The 22,180-nt window shown below is 40.2% G+C and overlaps 1 protein-coding gene across 3 annotated transcripts in view; it reads left to right on the plus strand.

Moving 5' to 3' along the window:
* LOC102207778 (acid-sensing ion channel 1-like) overlaps positions 1–22,180 on the plus strand; it is a 65,214-nt gene that overhangs the window by 40,559 nt on the left and 2,475 nt on the right. The window contains exons 3-11 of one of the 3 annotated variants that reach the window (XR_001290362.1): positions 17,147–17,297; positions 17,469–17,596; positions 18,588–18,738; positions 18,869–18,925; positions 19,238–19,391; positions 20,489–20,580; positions 20,665–20,744; positions 21,022–21,278; positions 21,590–22,163. Coding sequence is in view for 1 of the 3 variants with exons in the window: in XM_013910459.1 (XP_013765913.1) it covers positions 17,147–17,297; positions 17,469–17,596; positions 18,588–18,738; positions 18,869–18,925; positions 19,238–19,391; positions 20,489–20,580; positions 20,665–20,744; positions 21,022–21,141 (933 nt within the window). In the remaining 2 variants the exon portion in view is untranslated. Of the gene's footprint in view, positions 1–17,146; positions 17,298–17,468; positions 17,597–18,587; positions 18,739–18,868; positions 18,926–19,237; positions 19,392–20,488; positions 20,581–20,664; positions 20,745–21,021; positions 22,164–22,180 lie in introns of those variants that run through there. The other 2 variants (XR_001290361.1, XM_013910459.1) reach the window with 2 other exon arrangements.

A 22,180-nucleotide genomic window follows, 5' to 3' on the forward strand; every position in this document is an offset into this window, starting at 1 on the left:
GGATTTCTCTCAACAGACTGTGAAATTTGTCACATGGAGGAGGTTCACTCCAGGGGTACAGCTGCAGGGCCTTTTCTCCCTCCTGACTTTTTTTCCCGCCCTCTAAACTGCACCATAAAGTGACAGAAGTAATAAACGCATTCATTAATCGTTGTTCGTCCCACCTTCGCTGGGTGGTATTTTGGGAATTGCAAAATCAAAGACGTTTGATAAAAGAGGGGCTTGTTAGCAGCACAGCTGCAGAGAGGTGCTCTTCTCCAGGAGTGCCTCTATCTGTCTTTTGATGTTTTCTTATTAATGAGGGTGATGGTTTCCTCCTTCTCAGCAGATGCGATGCCGTCCCGGTGAACAAATTGGCCTGTGAGCAAAAGATCGAGACTGACTGCAATGACTGCTGTCCACCTTCCTTCATAGAGAATATCTCCTGTACAAGCTGGTCCCAATTCACCCCCTCGAGGAGCTCAACGTTTTCATTACAGCCACTCAGATGTTGAATCACGGCTCAATTCCTAAAATAAACCGATGAGTACTCTATTGTGCAACTCAACTATGTTTTACGAGAGGCATCCAGCAGGAATATATATGTCACGTATCACCCATCTGTATATCTCCATTACGTGTCTATGCATGGATATGCACTGTTGCCCTCTGATATACTGTTACCATATGTCTATACCATCCTCATCCCACCCAGGAACAAACTGTGTGACTTATTTATATGCTGGGTTTTTTCCTGGGAAGCTGTCTGACTGCATGTTGCACACACAGCATTTCTTAATGTGAAATTTAGTTAAGTTTTCACATCACACGACAGGATCACAAAGGCATCACTGTGCCCCAGCATTGCAGTGGAGTAAGTGATCGTGCTCGTGGAAACCGTGTTGGATTTTGATTTAAAAAAAAAAAAAAAAACTACTGAGACTAGCTTAAGCACGGCATGAAATTTCATTAAACAGGCAAAGACAGTATCGATTTAAGTCGGTGTAAATTATGTGAGGAGCTGGGATGTATGTGCGAAGTGAAACATGCAATCTCAACAGCTTTCTGAGGCCATTACTAAGTTCAAGTCAGGTGTCAGGTTAAATGCGCTGTGACAGCCTTTTGGCTTTGTGAAATGAACCCCCCCTCCATCCCACCCCATTCCTGTTGGAAGGTGATTACAGTTCACTATTAGACACGCATGAAAAAGAGGCTTGCATGCAAATTTAAACATTCAAAAGAAACAGGCAGTCTGACATATAGCCACACACACTGTACCTATCGATAAATGTCCACCCAATATTGGTAGTGGTATATGACCTATTATAGCTAATCATTCCTAATTTACAGCTAACCTTTTGTCTCGGGCTTAGCAGGCAGACAGACACACTGTCATTTGACTCTGGAGACTAATTTAAACTCTACAGAAATGACCCGTCATTATTAGGCTCCACTCCAGCTCAATTCACAGAGACCCATGTGGGCTGTGGCACTGTACAGAACATTTAGACTGCTTCAATGTAAGACAAAACACGGGAGATAAAGGCATAGAAATAATATGTGAGCCCGTAACTAATCTTGTGCCACCAAAGCTAGTAAATAAAAATAGATATAGGGATTAAATAAATAAATAAATAAATGATTACATAAATTGTAAGCAATCCACAGGCCGAGTTACGTAGATGATGTGCTAAAAAGTCCTAAAAGACTTTGTTTCTCTGACTCTCCTGAGATAATCTTCTGAGACAAGGACAACAACGACAAGTAACAAGTGAGTCATTTCTCATAGACTACCATGTTTTTTCATCATTACAGATGAAATACACATGTTTAAAGCCTGGTACAGAAAATCATTTTGTTTTTTTAGAGCTAATTTCAGCCTTTGTGACAATAATTAAGTTTTTAAAGTGGACGGCACGTTTGCTTTGACTGGCAGGCACTCTGCTAAGGTTCGCCTGAGCTAATTCAAGTCACTGAGCATGGACCTGTTGACTGTTTGTGCCTTTTAAATTTAATTATCTGAAAAGCAATACAGCTTGCTGTGCATCTAATTGTATTGACAAATCGACAAAGGAGTCTGTGCTCTAGTTTTAGTGAGTGGCTTTGCACTAATTAGCAAATATCTACATCTGTTGACGCAGTCTGCTAACCCAGTTTGCTAACCAAGCAAGTTTCCAAATACGATCACGGGTCAAAGCTTGAAAAGCTGACTTCGACAAACCAGTGGGCAATGTCTCTGTGCCTGTGTCCATATAAATACATTCTGTAATCCAATTTGGACTCTTAAAAGATTCATTGGCATATCTTATCAATTACAAATTCTCAGGTGGACAAATGTGTTACTGATTGTGCATTTAAGAGTTACCAGTATCCACAGAGTCACAGTGACCAGTTATGGGAAATATAGTGGGTTGGAATATGCATCAGAAATCCATCAGTGTAAAAGCCTTCAGGTGATGCTTTGGTTAAGAGTTAAAGTGCACCATGAAGCCTGCATCACCCAAACCTGATGTCATTTAGGACCAAATCAAGGAAAACGGTTCCCAACAATGACCCCTCTCTGTGTCGCTGTAAGGGAGGCTTTACTGTAATCTGAGGAGAAGCTCAAAGAAGCTGATGGTAGGTGTCTGTGAAGGTTCTCAGTCATCCAGGTCATCGTAGTCAAAGGAGCTTGCAAAGAAAAGCGTCTGGACTTCTTTAAGTTGCTTGAAGACGTTTCACCTCTCATCCGAGAAGCTTCTTCAGTTCTAAGGTCAAATGGTGGAGAGCCCAGATATAAACCTAGTGGGAGTAACCCCCCACAGAGGGACAAAAGGACCCCCTGATGATCCTCTAATCGCCTGAGCCAAGGTGTGAAACTGGGTGTGGGTCCCAATCAGCCAGAGTTTCGGGTGTGCATTGTGAAACCTGGCCCCACCTTATCATGCGAATTCCTGAGGTCAGATGGCCCAGGATGTGAGTGGGCGTTAAGGCGTCTGGGAAGGGATCTCAAGGGATCTGATGGTAGGTTTCTTTCATCAGGCTATCACAATCCTTTGCACAGACCTTCATTCGAGCCACAAAAATTGGTTCATTAAAAAAAAATAAATTTCTTTTTGGTCCCCCAGTGTGCTGTCACTCTTTATATTCTAATTACTACACTATAAATCCTGCACATCCACCACGTCACGTTCAAATGTCTCATCCGTTATCACCTTGCTTGTTCTCATGTAAGTCGACACTATCGCTTCTTTTTTGTCACTCCATGAGTCTTTTATTCACAGTTTCTCTCACATTGTGCTGATATATTAAAGTACATAACGAATGAAGACACATAGTCACACTTGACACATGATGATTTAATCCTAGTTAACCCCACTGTGCTGTGTGCAAACTAAACTGCCCTCAGCTGTAGTAAGGCCTCTGCCCCTCTGGCTGTTTATCCCCCCGATGTTTACTCAGCTGTAGCGGATGAGAGGGCAGCGCACGCTGGAGTTACAGCGAAGCTTGCTGCTACAGTGATGGCCTCTCCGGCTGCCTGGCAGTTTTTCCCCTCAGCAGAGAGCGAGCGTGGGCTCTGCACATGGCTGACACAGGATTTGTAGGCAGGAGATTTGTAGGCGACAGTGATGATTGAGGGAAAAGGCAGGCAGAGGAGGTTTTAACATCCCATATGGATCTGCAGCATCGAGGGAGGGAGAGAAGGGGCACAACAAAGCAGAGATTAATGCTGCATGTCACAGTTTGCGAGCAGTGCAAGTACTTTTAAGCTGCCATATAGCTATTTAATCTAATATAAGTGCATTATAAAAATGAACTGTATAAGTACATCCTGTAACTGGCTCATATCGAATGTATCAGCCCTTTTGTACAGCTATTTACGGTCTCACTTTGCTCTCCTTTGCTCACTTGGGGGGAGAATGAGAGGGTTTCTGCTAACTGTGAGAGCTTCAACTGAAAATTTAACAGCTCTGAATGAATGTGAACCGGCAACTCTAAGACATTTATGTCTCCCATCCAAATTCACAAGATCATTTCCATTATTCACCGAGAAGCCGGCACTCTGGAGGAATGTGGAAGCGTCATTTTTCAGTAGTCATTTAAAGAAGCCTTTCAACAGAAATCTCCCTCTGTCTTCATTTGAGTGAAAAGCAGGCATAGGAGGGAGGAATTGTATGCAGTCTTCCCCGGGGCGTTATTTCCTCTCAGTGTGTCATGCATCTCCAAGTCCATCCACCATAGAGACCAGCGATCGCATTAAAACAACAATTAGTTTTCCTCAGAGGAAAGACTGCAGCCTGTAGGCTCTTCTGTCGCCTCTTGATCAGCTATTATGTTGTTTTGTTGTGATTCTCCTTTGTTTTTTCACAAGAAGGGTCTCTCTTTAATTCTCCACTGATTTGGATCCCACTGTGCCACATCTATCTAAATGATAATGACAGACTGGTGCCACCCTCTGATATTATTTCATTGTTTTCCGCCTGTCTGTTATTTTCTTTTGTTTCTTCATTTTTGATTAATAATTTCATTAATAAAATGACGAAAAATAAGCAATGTGAGCCTGAGAAATACAAAATTTTTGTTTAGGCCTGAATCTTTTGATATTGTGTCTCCTGGTCAGTTGGGGACCTTTCAACGTCATATCTAACCTGGAAAAAAAACTGCCTGAAAAATGTAGTTTATTGACTAGTCTACATAAACTGCAAATAAAACTGCTCTATTTTGCCCCAAAATCCTTTTAAATAAACTTTTTGGGTTTTCTGTCTTTAGCCTGTGACGATAATGGTGTGTACTCTAGACTGTCATCAATGATTTCATGCAAACCTGGTGGAATTTTCATTAGTTTTATTAGTTACAAATCAGCTACAAGTATTGTTTTACATTGTTGCCAAACAATACTTCAAAGAACAGATGCAGTTTGACATCTTCAAGTTAGAAATTTATAGAAAATACACTAAGATGGATAAATAAACTCTGGTTTATCATTTTAGTCTAGAAGATTTTTGTCCAGTGTTCTTGCATATAAACAAATGTATACATGCGTGTTGGTTATATTAAAAACAGAAAATGATTGAGTCATTTTTTTTAATAACTTTTCTGCACCATATTGCAAAAACTAGGTTGCAGCTTACCACGAAGTCGTCACTTGACTCTGCACCTTTACCTGCTGAGCTCTGAACTTTACTCTATTGCCAATGCTGCAGACAGTGGTGAGAGTATTGTAAACAACGGAGTCATTCTGCTGGGCAAACTATGTGAAGACACCCATTTCAGTTACCCCTAGTTGCATCTGCAAATATGCATATTGAATACAACGCATCTGTTAATCTTTGAGGTGTTTTAGTCTGTTTGCCACAGGTGTATAAAATCTACCATCGAGCCACGCAGTCTGCCTTTACAAGCCCTTTACGAGTTGTTCTAAAGAGGAGACCTACAGTCTAAAACCTACATATTAACTTTTGGTTCTATATTATAGGTTAAACCTTTGGAAGGTTAAACCTATACTGTATTTATTGATTTATTTATTGGCCAGACAACTTAGTCATTTTAAGTACTGACACTGTATTGATTTTTAACTACTTTATTAGGTTTTTACATTCACCTTACCCTACTAAAAAACTCGAGCGTATTCGAATCTCAATCACCTGGTAGTCAGAAGTCAAATTTTTCTGAAAATCTTGTGAACTTGAGAAAGGTGACGCTGGAATTTCAAATTGTGACCATTGGTGTGTCTCTCTAGGTTCAGAATCCTTGTTCTGAAACATGTAAAGGAGTTAAAACTTAATGATCAGAAAGAACTGCAAAAATTCTGTTCATCACTTATCATTTTTAATTTATTGTTTTTTATATTGACATTTGTCAAAAGGGATCCAAGGGATTAATCAAACAAGGGATTAATCAAACAAGGGATTAAGTAAATAAGCAACAAAAAGAGAATCCTTTCTCAAATCCTTATAAATTGGACCCTGTGAGCGTGCAGCTTAGTTTTTTTTTTTAGTGATTATAAAAAATGATTAATTGCCTAATGAATCATTTGCATCACTGGTATTGATCTATCTATACAAGTACACTTGGCTGCTTTCACTACTGTAGTACTGGAGTATTTTAGGTGTTGTTGTGCTCTGGTAAAAGCTTAAAATAATTCTTCCACCACTGGACAGTATCATGGTGCGCCCATGCGGGTCCTTTTCCTCTTCGCACCTGATGGGTGTTGCCGTTTTGTTTTGTAATATCTGCCAGCTTTAGCCTAAATCTCATATGGTGCTAAGGTCAGGTTTTAGATGGTTTTAGATAGACGTATAGAGCTTAAGTTAATACACAATTCCATTTTTCTTCATATGGCATGCTCCCAGAGACCCAGCTGACTCCTCAGGTGCCACTTACCCAGCGCTAGGATGTTATCGTCTCTGAAGGTGATAGGTACTGAGAGCTGAGTAGTGTCTGGGAATAGGATGAGAGAGGAGGACGACTGTCTCTACTGGCCTGTGAAATATTCATCAAATGAAGCAATGGTGGGTGGGGAAGTGCGGCAGGAGATGGAGTGATGTCCACAGGGGAAAGAACATCATAGTTCAAGAGCCACAAGGGAACCATGGAAGAGCTCTGCAGTCCAGGGAGGAATGAAATAAAGGAGGGAAAGAAATATTTTTATCGTGTGGGAGCTAGTGGATAAATTTCCAAATATGATAGATAAAAACTCCCCTCACAGCAGTGGGGGAGGTTTAATAGTATTTCATGTAGCTGGTGAGGAAGGCGAGAGACAGATGATGGTTTCCTACATGCATTAAATTCTGACATTTAAACTGGTAAACACTCATTTTTTACAAGCACTGAAAAACTTTTGCAAACAGCTGTCAGGAGGACTTTTGTCTAAAACAACAAAGTGTTCATCATACGCAGCTTTTCTCTTAGCCGGTACCATCTCAAGGTGTCTGCCAATCGATGCACTGGATATGACATTTTTATTCTTTTTTTTTTCTTTTTTTTTTTTTGTCAATAATGCAACGTTGATAGAGTGTTAGTCTCCTGATAGTTCAGCCATGTAGTGAGTTTTATTGTTATTGTCACCAAATGCCTTGAAAAGACCAAAATTAAACCTTTTAGGAACAGCCAGTTTAGCTAATTCTTGAAAAGAATCCCCAACAAACTTTTTTTCTGAATTTTCTGGACACATGCTAAAATGAATGATGAATTCTAATTGATTTTCTTTTCAATTGGATACTTTTTTAATTATTTCCTAGCATTACCCAAACATTACTAATCTAAATTAATTAATTAACTTTATAAAGCTATGTTATTTCGCTACATATTTTAAGTTGTATTAGGTTTTATTCTAATTCTAATCTAATCTAATAATCGAATCTAATTCTTAACTTTCAGAATAAATAACATATACTGTATGTTATTATTTCTTATCTTAAACGTTAGATATAAACATCAGCTGCAAATATTTTTATTACACTACCATGCTGACATTAGCACGGTTCAACCCACAGATTGACTACCTAACCTTGGGTGAAAGAGGTCCACTATTCAGAATAAATGCTAATATTAATGTGAGGGGGAAAAATCTAGGAGACAGTGTAGCTTCTCTTGTTTAATGGTTTACTATCACAATTCACTCAGTAGCTAACAAAACTAAAATCGTGTATGCTTGGCAAGCATCAAATCACGTCTGTGTAATCCCAATTTTGTAACACTCAATATACCACGTTCACAGCAAGTAAACGGCTCTGTATTCATTTCCAGATGTCCTATAAAAATAACCTTAATATTTCAATGTTAACTAAAACTAATAAAAATTAAAGTTGAAAAAAAAATAACCTTAATAGTTAATACTACTAACACTAATGTTCGCTGACGACAGCACCATTTTTGCTGAAGACGACACCGAGGCGACTCACATCCTCTATGACATCGCCCGGCACTCCAAACCATACGGCCTCAAGATTAACGCAGAGAAGACCAAAGTCCTGACCACAGACAGTTCACCAGCGATCGTCCACCTCGACAGTGTGCAGATCACACAAGTCCAACAATTTAAATATCTGGGGTCCCTCGTCGAGGAGAAGAAAGTGGCATCATCAGTGGAGATACGCTCATTGGAAGAAGAACAGGTGCATTTGGAAGAAGAACAACATCTCATTGGCGACAAAGATCTGCCTTTACCGAACCCTGATCCTGCCCATTCTACTTTACGGCACGGAGACGTGGACAATGCCCAAACACGACCTGAGCAAGCTCGAAGTTTTCCAAATGCATTGCCTTAGATGCATTCTCGGCGTTTCCCTTCGCGACCGTCATTCGAATGACACCATCCTCACCAGCTGCGGAAGCCAACCAACGATCGGCGACCTAATCCAGCGCCGCCGACTCCGTTGGTTTGGCCACATTGGTCGAATGGACCAGAGCCGCTACCCCCATGGCCTACTCTGGTTGACCCGCCCCACCGATTGGAGGGTGCATCGAAATGCACCAAAAAAGACAAGGATGAAACAAATCCAGGATGATTTGAAGGCCCTTCGACTTGACCTCGAGCAGGCAAGAACCATCGCCTTAGATCGAAAAGCGTGGAAGATAATCGTTGGTCAAGCAAGAGAACCTGCGGCACCTACAGCAGCGTACTGGTTGCGCGGCCGACCACCGCCGCTGGTCGCCCGCGCAAAGGACAAGAAGAAGAGGACTACTAACACTAACTTAGTTAACTGAGTTTTGAAACCTGCTGATGATGAATAGTGATAATAAAAATCCAGAGAGGCCGTCAGTGATCACCAACTATTTTTAGGAGCTTCTTCAGGTTAAATAGAACAAGACACCAAGCATTAAAACACGCCATAAAGACAACAGCCTTAATGAACGCAGTGTAGTTTGGACCCGGAAGCACGGTTCATACGTCATCACAACCGGATAGAAGCTATCGGCCTGTCAGGGAATAGAATTTTTCCCCAAGGACGCTGTGTTTTGTCTCTAGGTCTGAGGCTTATTATCAAGCTATGTGCTGGTATTTAAGTAATTGTTTAGCCTTTTTTTTACTTAGAGCGTATTTTGTATTGTTGTAAAATTAGGTTGTTAAGGTAAATTTGGAGTGGTGGTATTTAATAACTGGTTAAAGCATACCACATTGGTGAAAAATGTGGCGATTAACCATCCTTCTGATAAAGAGTGTGCTGGAAATCCATTTGAATTTTTTTTTTTTCCTGTGCCGGAAGGATCAGATGGTCATGATTGGATCATGAACAGAACGGGATGATTCACCCTAATCACCCACCTCATAAAAAATAAAAGATATGAACCAAATGGTGGATTATGAGAATCTTTGTACACCTAATTGTGACCTATTTTTAAAGAATAAATGGAAACAAAAGGGACTTGAATCAGAAAGTATGAGAACAGATTGATCCTCAGACAAGCCAGGATGGATTTATTTATGAGGATTTATTGAACTGCTTGATGTTTCAATCTCAGGATTTTTCTTTAAACTACTGAAAAACACAGATTTGCCATCTTAAATAACCACAGCGGTGACAGACGTCTGGTGTGGATCTTGATTTGTAGACTGTGAATAAATCGTAGAGTCATGTTGGCCTTGTCAGCAGCTCCGTGACTCACACCTGCTCACAATGACAATACTCGTGCTGATACTTGATGTTTGAGGTGACTGTTTTCCATTTAAATATTAGCACTGTACTAATTCTTTTCATATATATATACTATTTCTGATGCAGAGGCTGATATAATCTACTAGTTGTTTAGAGTTTTCGGTCTCCGCCAAAAAGATGGAGAAACTGTCGTACAGCCTTCACATTACTGCTGCTGAAAGTACAAATCAAAATGTGGTGAGGATAAGTGTGTTTCTTGTAGTGTTTTGTTTTTTTTTCTGACCACGCTGAAACTACAGGTACAAAGATGGAAGATCCACAAAGTGGGTATCTCAGTAGCGCAGGATAGTCTTTGGTCTTTTCTCCCTAATTAAGAAAAAAGCTTTTCTCTATGAAGCCTTTAGTTATCTGTACTCCCCCGAGGAGCCCTGTGGTTCTTCTCTACCTTTTCTTGTTTGCCTCTCATCTTTACTTCTTTATTTTGACAACCAGTGACTCAGGGTCTGATTCTATATTCTGGGCATCATTATTACACACACAAACACCCAAGCTCCACTGTGCCTCTGGCTTTCAATCCCCTGCCTATACTTTATTTTGTCTTTGGAGTAGCTTTCTTTTCCACCCAAGACTGGTTATTAGTGTGGTGAGTCAGCTATTCATTCAAAACAGAGCGGGGGAGTGTTTGGTTTGGCTCTGATGCTTTTATTCTCGAATTAATTTAACCTGTGTGCAGCTAGCAGGCGCGTTCAGACTTTAAGATCACGCACATCTTTGAGAGTGTAAAGCGTAATAAATCACCTGTGCAGGACACAAAAGCCAGCACTCTTTATTGGTACATAATATCACTATTTTCCTTTGATTTTTAACACACGCTGTATTCTCATTGAATAATCACGCTCCTGGGCTTTTGGGTTTTGTTTAAAGATCAAAGAAAAACTCAAATAATAGTGGATGGATCGCTATTAAATGTAAAAGTAATAAATATGGTGCAATGTCAGAGTTTTACCAGTTTAAACCTCCCTCAAAGAACCAAAGGAAGAACACGTGCATTGTAGCAAAAACAATATACAAATTTTTAATCAATTTTGTTGATTGAATTTGTAGTTGCTCAAACACAGAAGCTGTGCGTGTTCTTTCAAATGGTCATAAAACAGAAAAATGCCAAGATTTTTGCCAGATAACACAGAGTCGATGCTTCAAGAGCTTCACAGATGGTGCGTGCTTTACATGTAGTCACCTATCCAAAGGTTGATTTTGATACCAAACTTCACCTCATTCATCCAAAATATAAATTAGGAGAAAAAGTGTCGTCAGTGTCATGAAGGATAAACTTTTAATAGGAACCAACACCAAAGAATTCCTTAACACATGTAGTTTGAGGTGCACAAACTAAGGAAGTAAGTAATGTTTATTTATAGAGTACCTTTCACAGACAAGCGGTCACAAAGTGCTTTACATAAATGATAGTAAAAATATATAAAAACACGGTAAGAAACAGAATAAATTAAAAATAATTAAAAGTATCACAATAAAGGGAAATTGAAATAAACATAATTGTAATGGGAGACTGTTCCAAAGCTTTGGCACCACCGACTGAAAAGCTCCGTCTCCCCTAGTCTTCAATCGTATACGCCAGGGGTGGGCAATTCCAGGCCCCGAGGGCCGGTGTCCTGCAGGTTTTAGATCTCACCTTGGGTCAACACACCTGAATCACATGATTAGTTTGTTACCAGGCCTCTGGAGAACTTCAGGACATGTTGAGGAGCTAATTTAGCCATTTAAATCAGCTGTGTTGGTTCAAGGACACATCTAAAACCTGCAGGGACACCGGCCTTCGGGATCTGGAATTGCCCACCCCTGGTATACGCGGAACAAGAAGCAAATTCTGAGCCTGTGATCGAAGACTACGAGCAGCAGTGTGCTTTATACAGTACCAATGACACTGAACCAGTCCAGCAACCATGGCAGGTAATAAGTGCCGGTATTCAAAGAGTTCGTGGGGGTTAGGGACCACAACTGCCCGTGAATAGCTGAAATCTGCAAATACTTTAGACCCTCACGAAAATAAAATGAAAATAATTAGCGAATATTTTAGAAATGCTCTACCCCCGCCCCCCAAAAAAGCGAATAGGAGTATTTTCCCGCGAATAATTTGGAGTTACGGGGGGGGTTGACTGTAGTTCTCCCATTTTCTAGTTGTTTAGATGCATTCATAGCACCAGTCATTGTTGTGGCAGAGTACTGCATTACATCCCCAGGTATCAGTAAAAAAATATATTTAATAAAAAAAACTGCATAAACTGTAAATAATTTGATTTCATGGTCATCCCTGGCATGCATGTACAAGCTTTATGGGTGTAAAACAGATAATTGTAATATTAACCTAAGATGCACTTTATGTAAATATTATGCTAACATCAACGTTTTAGCATTGTAAATATGAGTATGTTAGCATTTAGCTTAAAGCAGAACTCTGACTACAGTAGGCTGCCAGAGGCTGTATGACTGCAGACTCTTGTTTTCTTATTAATAAGTTCATCCATGTGTGAAGGAAAGCAGCATGGTGTGAAACTTCCCACTTTTTCCAGGTCACCTGAAGTCCTCATCAGATTACAATCCTGAGTTATGTTGTAAATGCACAATAGGCAGCAATAACCGTGAATGATTTCCGTTTTTTAATTTTTAATTTTTATTTTTTTCAGCCCTGGTCACTGTGGACTACTGTCTGCTCACCATTCCATTTAAATAGCTTTTTTTCCCCAGTGGTGGCTATAACAGCATAATAACAGTGAAAGTGTTTGCACTTTACAGAGATGGCTTTAAAGTCTTTGAAAACATCCCCATAAAACAACAGAGCACTAATGGATTGAACTTAGCCTGTCGAGACGTCTTTTAGCTGCTTGTAGACTGCAAGACTGTATTAAGACCTCCCTAAATGGATGGCAAAGAGCAGGGATTTGCGATTTAGAGATTCCTTCAACTTTTGATGGCTATAGAAACAGATATTCATGATTATGTGCATAATGATTAATTACTGCAGAGCTCTGTTGAGTGCTTTTCAATACATGGGAAATTGTGTGTGAGTGACAGTTTTATTGATCAGAGCTGTGAAGATAGTGTGTGTGTAAACTGCAGTTGGTAAGTAATGCATTCAATTCTGTGGAAAAAAGGGCATTGATTTGTTGTTTGAAGTACCTCTAAGTAGTGACAAAAGGGTGTGACAGTCATGCATCTGTCATAATTAAAGTCCTTCTCTGTTGTAACACTCATTATTCCTCATGCAGCGTATAATTTCTGCTGCAGAAAACCTTTTACACATGTGCACGATCATTTATTTATTCATCATAACAGTGTGCCATGCAGACTTTGTGCATTATACATGGTTCATGTTTTTATTCCTACCACCTCTGTCACAACTATTCAACCAGAGGAAAAGAACACCGGTTACCTGACATCAACTCAGATCTGCGTATTGATCGAGCCGCCTATGAACAATCGTGCACCTGTCATACACACGGGTTTAACATTTTTGTCATGATTGATTTTATTTATGAAATTCAGTCACCTTATGATCTGAAAGAGCCTTTCCACTCTTACACATGTTTGACAATCTGTCAGGGTCCACAGTGTGTACCTGTGATCAATAGTGTGCAGCAAAGAGCAATTACAGAAGGCTGGGAGTAAATGGGGAAAAGAGAGGCTGGGTAGTGCTATGTTTACTGGATGATTTCTACCTGCGGTGACACCAGGGCTCAAAGGATGGTGTTGGTCTGTCAGTTGGTTCACTTTAATCCTAACTGAAATACTTCAACATTTATCAGAAATATTGCAATGAAACTTTTAAAATCCCCACAGGATTCCTGCTGATTTTGATGTTCTCTCGGTTTTTCATGCAGCATTATTAAATTAACTTTTGAGACTGTGGGTCAAATATCCCAACAAATGTTGGATGGATTCCCTTTAAAAACACACACACACACACACACACACACACACACACACACACACACACACACATTCAAGATGAAAGGTTTGAGATTGCCAGCTTGTTCTAAAAGTTACTTTTGTAGTTACCCTGTGAAGATTTTAACAAAAACCACTAGGAGGCAGCATTTTACCAGTTCATGTGTGTAATAGTTTTCAGATGTGTGCTGCTGTTCTTTCTGAAACTTTGACTTAAGGATGGCAAAAGAAAAAATAATATTTTTAGTGGCATAAACAAACTTCCATAATGTGGCCTATTTTAAATAAGAACGTGTTATTAATTTCTTACCTGGTTAACGTTCTGCATCATCTTGTGGTTAAAAAAGATTGGTATTACACAAAAGTACAGCTCATCTCTAATTTACCTTCACTTGTTATCTTGTCAACACGATACATAAATGTTCAGCACATGAAGTCATAGGTGTTGTTTCTTTAAATGTTATCGATATGTTTAGTTAGTTTAGAGGGATTTAAACTATTTTTAAACACAGGGGTCTACAACGAGGACCTTTAGGCAAACTCTCTAATCATTGGCTGCGCCGCAGAAAGGGAAGAATTGAACAGCAGGTGCTGTGCTTACAGTCAGAGCTGTTTGCTTGAGATTTCGCCTTTCCTTTGGCATCATACAAAGCAGCGAATTGAACAATCTGACTGAATTTGAGTGTTTAGAGCATTATGAAGCCCAAACTTTAGGTTGACAAGGATTATATGCCCTTAAAGATGAGCATTGTAACTGTTAATATGTGGCATAAAAGTAGACCCAACACCTCGGTAAATCTACACTAAGAGACAACTTCCACAACTAAGACTGACATATTTATAAGTAACTTCAAAGACTTTGAAATATACACCAGAATTTAAAACTTTTGTTTTTCTTTAAACAACCAACCCACTGGCCAGCTGTTGCTTGTTTTGAAGGTAAATATGGAAATTTAGGTGCCCATTTTTAGACAGCCTCATGTGGAAGCCGTTCATACTGTGGCACTTGGGTGTTCACAACTCACCTCCGCACATCTGGCCCGTCGTGGTGTGAGGTGGGCGTCGATGTTGGAATGTCAGTCTCTAAAAGTAACAAGTGCGTCTTTACCCTCATCAGTTTTTATTTAAGCCTGCAGCATATGACAGAAAAATTCTAAAGGTGTGGACACACATTATTTTGTTGCTTTTATTTGCTTTTTTTGTGCAGAATCTTTTTGTGTTTTGTTTTGTTTTTTTCTCCCACTCAGATTGATGTCTGCTTCTGCAACCAGCAGCAGTCTCTCGCTGACTTGACGTGATAGATGGCCTAAATGTTTAAACTGCCCTCGGCAAGATCCCAACTCTTTCTCTACAATTACTTGCTTGGTTTGTTCTTTCTAATCATAGATATGTCATTCTGTGCTATAATGCTGAACAATAGCCAGCTTCAAGCGTTAGCAGCTAAATCCCCCCCCCCCTCCTCTCTGTCTCTTTCACTTTGCATCCCTGCCCTCCTTCGCTCCTCCATTGCTCCTTGCTCTCCTGCTCTCTCCCTGCATGGGTTATGTGACTCACACAACACTAAAAACTAATACAACATTAACTCCGCGCCGAAGAAAGCTCAATATTGTTACGCTTCTGTCTGTTCACCGTCGCACGCTCGAGGCTGTTTGTCAAATGGCCTTTTGCTGATGTCTCACAGAGGTTCAGTCTAACGTCTGTGTCTCGGCTTTCCTTTAAAATTAAGGCGGTATTCTTCCTTGTCGGGATGCTTGGTCTCCATGGTAACATCAGGTCCATTATAAGTGCCATAAAGAGCATGTGAGGGAATGTTAAATCGCCAGTCTGCCAGTCTCCATCACCTCACTGGGTTGATTGTGTAACTCACACTCCCACGGGAAAACCTCCTTTCTCCCTCGTTCTCTTCCACTCTCCTTCTTTCTCCGCTTTCTGTCACACATTTGCCTCTCTCCTTTCCTCTCATACTATTTCAGTCATACAGTCACACACACACACACACACACACACACACACACACACACACACACACACACACACACACACCATTTACCGAGTCAAACACTGACCCCCAGTGGAAAAACACTCTCAAATCCTCTGACACAAGTTTTACTGTCCAAGGCACACCAGCAAGAAAGACGAGGCTGTACATCTCAATTCATATCTGCATAAAATAGCCTTTACATCATAAGGTTTTCTTTGGATTGCATTGTCAAATAAAGGCAATGGATCAGGCACAACACCAGCAATTTTATTTCCAAGAATGTCGACACTTCAATAGCATTTACCTTGCCTCCATCACATTATCAGACACTTTTCACACAGTCCCACAGTCTCTTCCCAAGCACCAAATGTCTGCAAAACACTGTTTGCAGACTGACTGCTGGTTTTCTGCTGTTGATTAGAGGTCTAGATGGTAGAGTTTAATAGATCACATAAACACTTCTAATTCACACCAAGCTGTATATTAAGCCATTTATGGCACACTGTCCACTTTATTGGGCACACCTATTCATCTCCTCCTTAGACTGCTCCTTCTCAATCAGCCAATCCTTTGGCAGCATATCTACGTAAACATGGTCAAGGTGCCCAAAGTAAATGGGGAAGAAAAGTGATTTAAGTGACTTTGAGTGTGGCCCGGTGGTCAGTGCCAGATGGAGTCATCTGAGAATTTCAGAAACTGCTGATCTACTAGGATTTTCCAGCGTAGCCATCCCTAGAGTTTACAGAAGCTAATCCAAAACAGAAAATATACAGTGAGCAGCAGGCATAAATGCCTTCCTGATGTCAGAGGTCAGAGTAGAATGGCCTGACTGCTTGCGCTCGTCACAAACAAAGTATGCACATCTTTGAATGTGTGACATGTTAAACCTTGAAGCAGATGGGCTGCAGCAGCAGGAGACCACACTGGGTGCCAAAGTGAACCTATTTGTGCAAATCTCTAGACAGTCAAAGGTTTTCATCCGATATTTAGGTGTAGCATGTTCACTGAGGGCCTTCTTGCTGTGACACGAGAAGTGGGATTGGGATTCAAATCTGCTAGCCTACACTGCCTGCACTGTTTAGACTGCTGGGTAGGTTGTAGTCTCTGGTTCAGAGCCAGGACTGTTTTTGAAGTTTCTCCTCTAAAGAGAGTCTTGGTTGCCAGGTGCCTGTTCAGTTTGCTCTGCAGCATCTTAGAACTGGCCAACATTTCCCTAGAGATATCACACATGACCTGACGACGAGTTAGCGTTTTTGATGCTGTGTATAGATTCTTGTCTTTTCTTTTGTTGGTGAGCCATCTGCGCTGGTGGTTTACACCACGTAAGAAGGTGATCCGCTTTTAACCCTTGTTGTCCTCTGAGCGCTCAGTGGAAGTCTTATATGTTCCAGGCTCTCATTTTTTTCCAGCATCCCACAACTGTGCAGACAGATCGGGTTTCCATTTAATACCCTTTTTTTGTTTTGTTTTGTTGTTGTTGTTGTTTTTTTAAGGAAAATGAGTGCAGTGGAATACCCCATAATTTTCCATTCAGTTGTATATTCCAGTAATATTGTGTGGTTGTGACAAAATTGACCTGAATCCTTCTCTCAGAAACATTTCTCTAACTGCTTAAAAAATTATATATCTTTCCTGTGTCACTCAGGTCTTCACTCGCTATGGGAAGTGTTACACCTTTAACGCTGGCGGTGATGGGCGCACTCCCCTCATCACCACCAAGGGAGGTATGGGCAACGGCCTCGAGCTCATGCTGGACATTCAGCAGGATGAATACCTGCCAGTCTGGGGAGAAACAGGTGAGAAGAAGCCCATTCACGTGGCAGGTTATAGCTGTCTGTCACACTGGTGCGATTGATTTGTTGGTGTTTGTGGGCGTCGATACCTCAGAGCCTGAAACTCTTCTGCGTGTTTGGATCCTTAGTGAAACTCATTTTTACAGTGATCCCAAACGTTTTGCTTTCCTGCAGATGAGACTTCGTTTGAAGCGGGGGTCAAAGTTCAGATCCACAGTCAGGACGAGCCGTCCTTCATTGACCAGCTCGGATTCGGAGTGGCACCCGGGTTCCAGACATTTGTTTCCTGTCAGGAACAGAGGGTACAAACTGTTGCTTATTAATTCTTATCAATTATTACGTTATCATACTCGGCAAAGGAAGAGTTCAGAGATCTGAACAATTAATAATTCACTATAACAAAGCAAAGCAAGGTTCCATATGAGGAACAGACATGAAATAATCTGGTTTCAAATGATTGAAACCGTTTGGTTACCAACTGATTTCTTGCCATTTGATTGATTCATTGATTCACTAATCAGCTTTCAATCAGACACATTTTGTCCTATAATTAAAAATAAAAGTACACACAAACCAAGAATGCGTCTTTGGATCCTTTTCAGTGTTTTGTTTGGATAAAATCACTTTTACACAATGTCAGTCATACTTTTAGTGGTTTTAACTAACTTTATTTTGACCTTTCTGTTTTGTTTAGTTTCTGTTGCATCTCACAGTATAAGGCACTTACTGGGCTTCTGTGGCACTTTTTATTTGACTGCGTTGTTTATTGTAGGCTGTGCTATTTTTACTCTTTATCATGTTGCTGTAGGACAAAGATTTCCCTTGTGAGACCTATTTATAAATCTAAAATCAAACATTTGAAGAACCAGAAATACTTTAGTTTCAACACTGATATGAATATGAAATTGAAAATAATAGCCACAGCTGGTAAAAAAAAATTTCTGTGAATTATGGCAGATGTTTATAGTTTTCACTTTCCCTTTTCTTCGACTGAACAAAGTTAAACTGGAGCCTCTTTAAAATCTCTTTTTTTAAACTAAATGAGTGTTTTACTTTATTATTCCTAATAAAAAAATCACATCCATAGCTCTGAATAATAGATTAGAATTATCCGCGGGTCACATCAGACATTTTAAATCTCTCTCCCATTTATGCAGTTGTAGAATTTTTAAAAAAAAATGGATTCAGTTGTTTAGTTCTTGCTTTTCCCTGCGAGGAGAAGCCTGCTTTTTATTTCATGCGGTATTTATTTCTTATTTAAAACACTATTAAGTCGTTATGTGGTCATTGCAGCTGATATATCTCCCCCCACCCTGGGGAGACTGCAAGGTGACGCCAATGGAGTCGGACTTCTTTGACACTTACAGCATCACAGCCTGTCGCATTGACTGCGAAACGCGCTACCTGGTGGACAACTGCAACTGTCGCATGGTGCACATGCCTGGTAGGCGTCCGGTCTTTCTCTGTGTTGTATCAGACTTACGCCGATCTGAGAAATTACTGAAGGCACTTCAAAGAAGGAAATCAAAGAAAAAATTCATTAACGTGAGTGTGTGTTGCTGCTGCTGCTACAGGCGATGCCCCCTACTGCACCCCCGAGCTGTACAAAGAATGTGCTGACCCAGCTCTGGGTAAGAAAGAGGCTTCATACTCCTCTAAATCTTTAAAGAACAGTAACACACGCACAAACAGAGCCATGTTTGCATCGCTTCACAGGACATCACATTTATTTCCTGCACATTTAACCAAAACCTGATATTACCTTAATATGTCTTTATGATATTAGTTCCCCCCAAAAAAGGAGAATGCACAGATTTATACCCCAAAAACATCAGAAAGACACACACGCACACACAGATGCAGGCACATCAGCTCGTGACATCTTGAAGTCGCAGTCGCACTGATTCAAAGGTCAAGCTGAGCTCTGGTTTTCCTCTCTCCAGATTTCCTGGTGGAAAGAGACAACGATTTCTGTGTGTGTGAGACGCCGTGCAACATGACCAGATACAGCAAAGAGCTGTCTTTTGTCAAGATCCCCAGCAAGGCCTCTGCTAAATATCTTGCAAAAAAATACAACAAATCTGAGCAGTACATTAAGTAAGTATGTTTGGGTTTTCTCATTATTGTGTGCGCAAAGCAAAGCCTGCGATGAATAATTCTTTTATTACAGGATTATTGTATTTCATTGACTTTCACTAACAAAATATAAAAAAGGGGCATTTTCAAAGGCCCAATGTGTTCTTTCAAGATATTCATTTAGTTTAATTGTGTCCAGAAGCTAAACATTTTTAGTTTCCCTCTCAAATAAAAGAAAAAGGAAGAAAAACCCAACCTGAGAGGCCATCATAAATAGAAACGTGTGCTGACTGATGACTTTCTAAATGGTTTTAAGGGGTGAAATAAAATCTAATACCAAACTGCTTTGATTCAGTTTTCATCAACTTATACCATCTTTTGTGCATTTTGATATTTTCTGATCATATTTCTGTACAGACAGACAGTAAGTAGGTGGGGCTTCTGCCTTCACAGCAAGAGCTATGTGCCCAAGATTACCCCATTATCACACTGAAATCTAGCTAGGAGTAGATTAAAACTGTATTAAACCCAGTGTTGAGACAACAGGAGCGACCAGGATGGAGAGGATCGGGAATCAGTTTGGAGACAAAGTTACCCTGGAGTAACTTTGGAGGTGGCTGAGTTGAAGATGCCAAGATTTTCAGAATGAGGGACCGGGAGAAGATTAGAAATGAGTATATCAGGCTGAACAGTTTGGAGATAAATTTAGAGAGACAAAGTTGAGATGCTTCAGACATGTGCAGAGGAGGGATAGTGGACATACTGGACAGAGGAAGTTAAAGATAGAGCTGTCAGACAGGAGGAAAACAGAAAGAGCGCAGATGAGATATAGCGAAGGAGGACATTCAAAGGTTTGAAGTGCTGGAGGATGTTGGGATAGAGTGAGATGTGGCCTCCAAAGGCAGAAGCTGAAGGAAGAAGAAAAAGGTTGTCTCAAAAGCTGTGTTGTGATAACTTAGATGGCATTGTCAGGGTCATATTTCAAACGTCGAACCAGTCCTTTCAGAGCCACTGACAAAGAAAACATTCAAATCTCATCTCTCAAGTGCTCTTAATTATTATTGAGCAGCTTCAAAATGAGGGATTTGTGTCTTCATTTGTTTATGTTGTCTCCACAGGGAAAATATCCTGGTTTTAGATATCTTCTTTGAAGCTCTCAATTATGAAACTATTGAACAGAAGAAAGCATATGAAGTGGCTGGACTTTTAGGTATAGCTTCATTTCAATTATATAACATAGACTGCTTACATTTTTTGTCTTCATGCATTTGTTATGAATATGCTTTCATTTCAGGTGATATTGGTGGTCAGATGGGACTTTTTATTGGTGCAAGTATACTGACTATTCTGGAGATATTTGACTACCTTTATGAGGTAAGACATAGGCATTTAAGAGGCCATATAGTCTGTCATTTTTAATATGCAAAGCTTTGGACTTGATGTATTTAAACCTGACCATAATTAGATCAGTAGGAGTGATCAGAGGAGACCGTATTTCACAACACAGTTTTGTTTTATTTCTGGCTTTGAAGCAGCGTTTACACCTCATATTTAGAAAATTGAAATAATTAAAAGCATTTCTTGTTGCGTTATGCGACTTATTTCTTTTCCTGCACCGACCTTGCTGCGACTGTGCTTTTCATCCCCTCAGGTAATGAAGTACAAACTGTGCCGCTGCTCCGATAAGAAGCACAAGCATAACAACAACAATGACCAGGGAACGGTCCTGAGCTTAGACGATGTCAAGTGTCACGTCAGTAACTTTCACTAAGCTTCTGCAGCCGGGGGCAGAGAGCCACCGCACTCTCTCGCTTGTGAGCAGCTTCGTGGACTTTGTTCTTTGCAGGTTTTCTTTCTTTTCCCACTGCTGGAACAACAGAGGAAGTGCGTGAACTGTGCCTGATTAAGGTGTGTAAGCGACATGATGAAATAGGGACGTGTGGCTGAGGTAGGCGGACGGCCACAGAGACGCGAGGGCAGGAGAACCAAGAGAAATAAAACTTAAAAAATGTTAGAATAACTGCATGGTCTTCTGTAAACACCTTTTCAAGACGTAGTAACAGATACAGTTAAAGGTTACACAGGTTCATTATATGTTCAGTAAATCAGTGTTAGAAATCCCAGCAATGTGGTGTCAGTTTGACTGTTTTTGTGTGAAATAGTTGTTAATTTACAGGAATTTTTGTTTGGACTAAACCAGCTTTCTCTTTTACTTACAGCTGTCTTCCCCTGTTAAACTACGCATTTTGCCATCATACTGTACTACCTCGTCTCGCAGGATGACAGTGCTAAAAATAATTTAAGTAAAACTGACTGACAAAAAGGTAACTGCCATGTAGAGTAGGCGGACATTAAAGAAAGCTCAACATTTTCTTGAAAAGTAGTCGCAGGCGGTTTTCACAGAAAGCATTTTGATGTGTCACAATAGGTAAAAGCACAAATGTAAGGATAGCTGAGATCCATTTACTTTAATTATGGGTTCCTGCAGCTGGATGAATAAAACGTAAGAAAATCTCGCTTCCCACCGTCACCACGTGCTTGCTCAGAGGGCATCATCTGTTCACTGCGGTTCTGTCTTTCTTATTGTAGGGTCTTTACCTTACAATATAAAGCACAGTCACACATCTTTAGTTGTGAAGGGGCACTATGTAAATGAAACCTAATTGAACTTTTTAAGCCCAATAAAAATTAGTACACCCCGAATTTGTATTTAATGTTATAGATGTTAAATTGCTCATATTAGTGTAGCTAGGTCTGTTTGTAAATAGAAAAAGATTAAATAATAAGAGTAAGTGTAAGCTCTGTGAAAG

Source organism: Pundamilia nyererei, unplaced genomic scaffold (assembly GCF_000239375.1).
Source record: "Pundamilia nyererei isolate P.nyererei 1_Seehausen unplaced genomic scaffold, PunNye1.0 scaffold00044, whole genome shotgun sequence".
Taxonomy (NCBI): Eukaryota; Metazoa; Chordata; class Actinopteri; order Cichliformes; family Cichlidae; genus Pundamilia; species Pundamilia nyererei.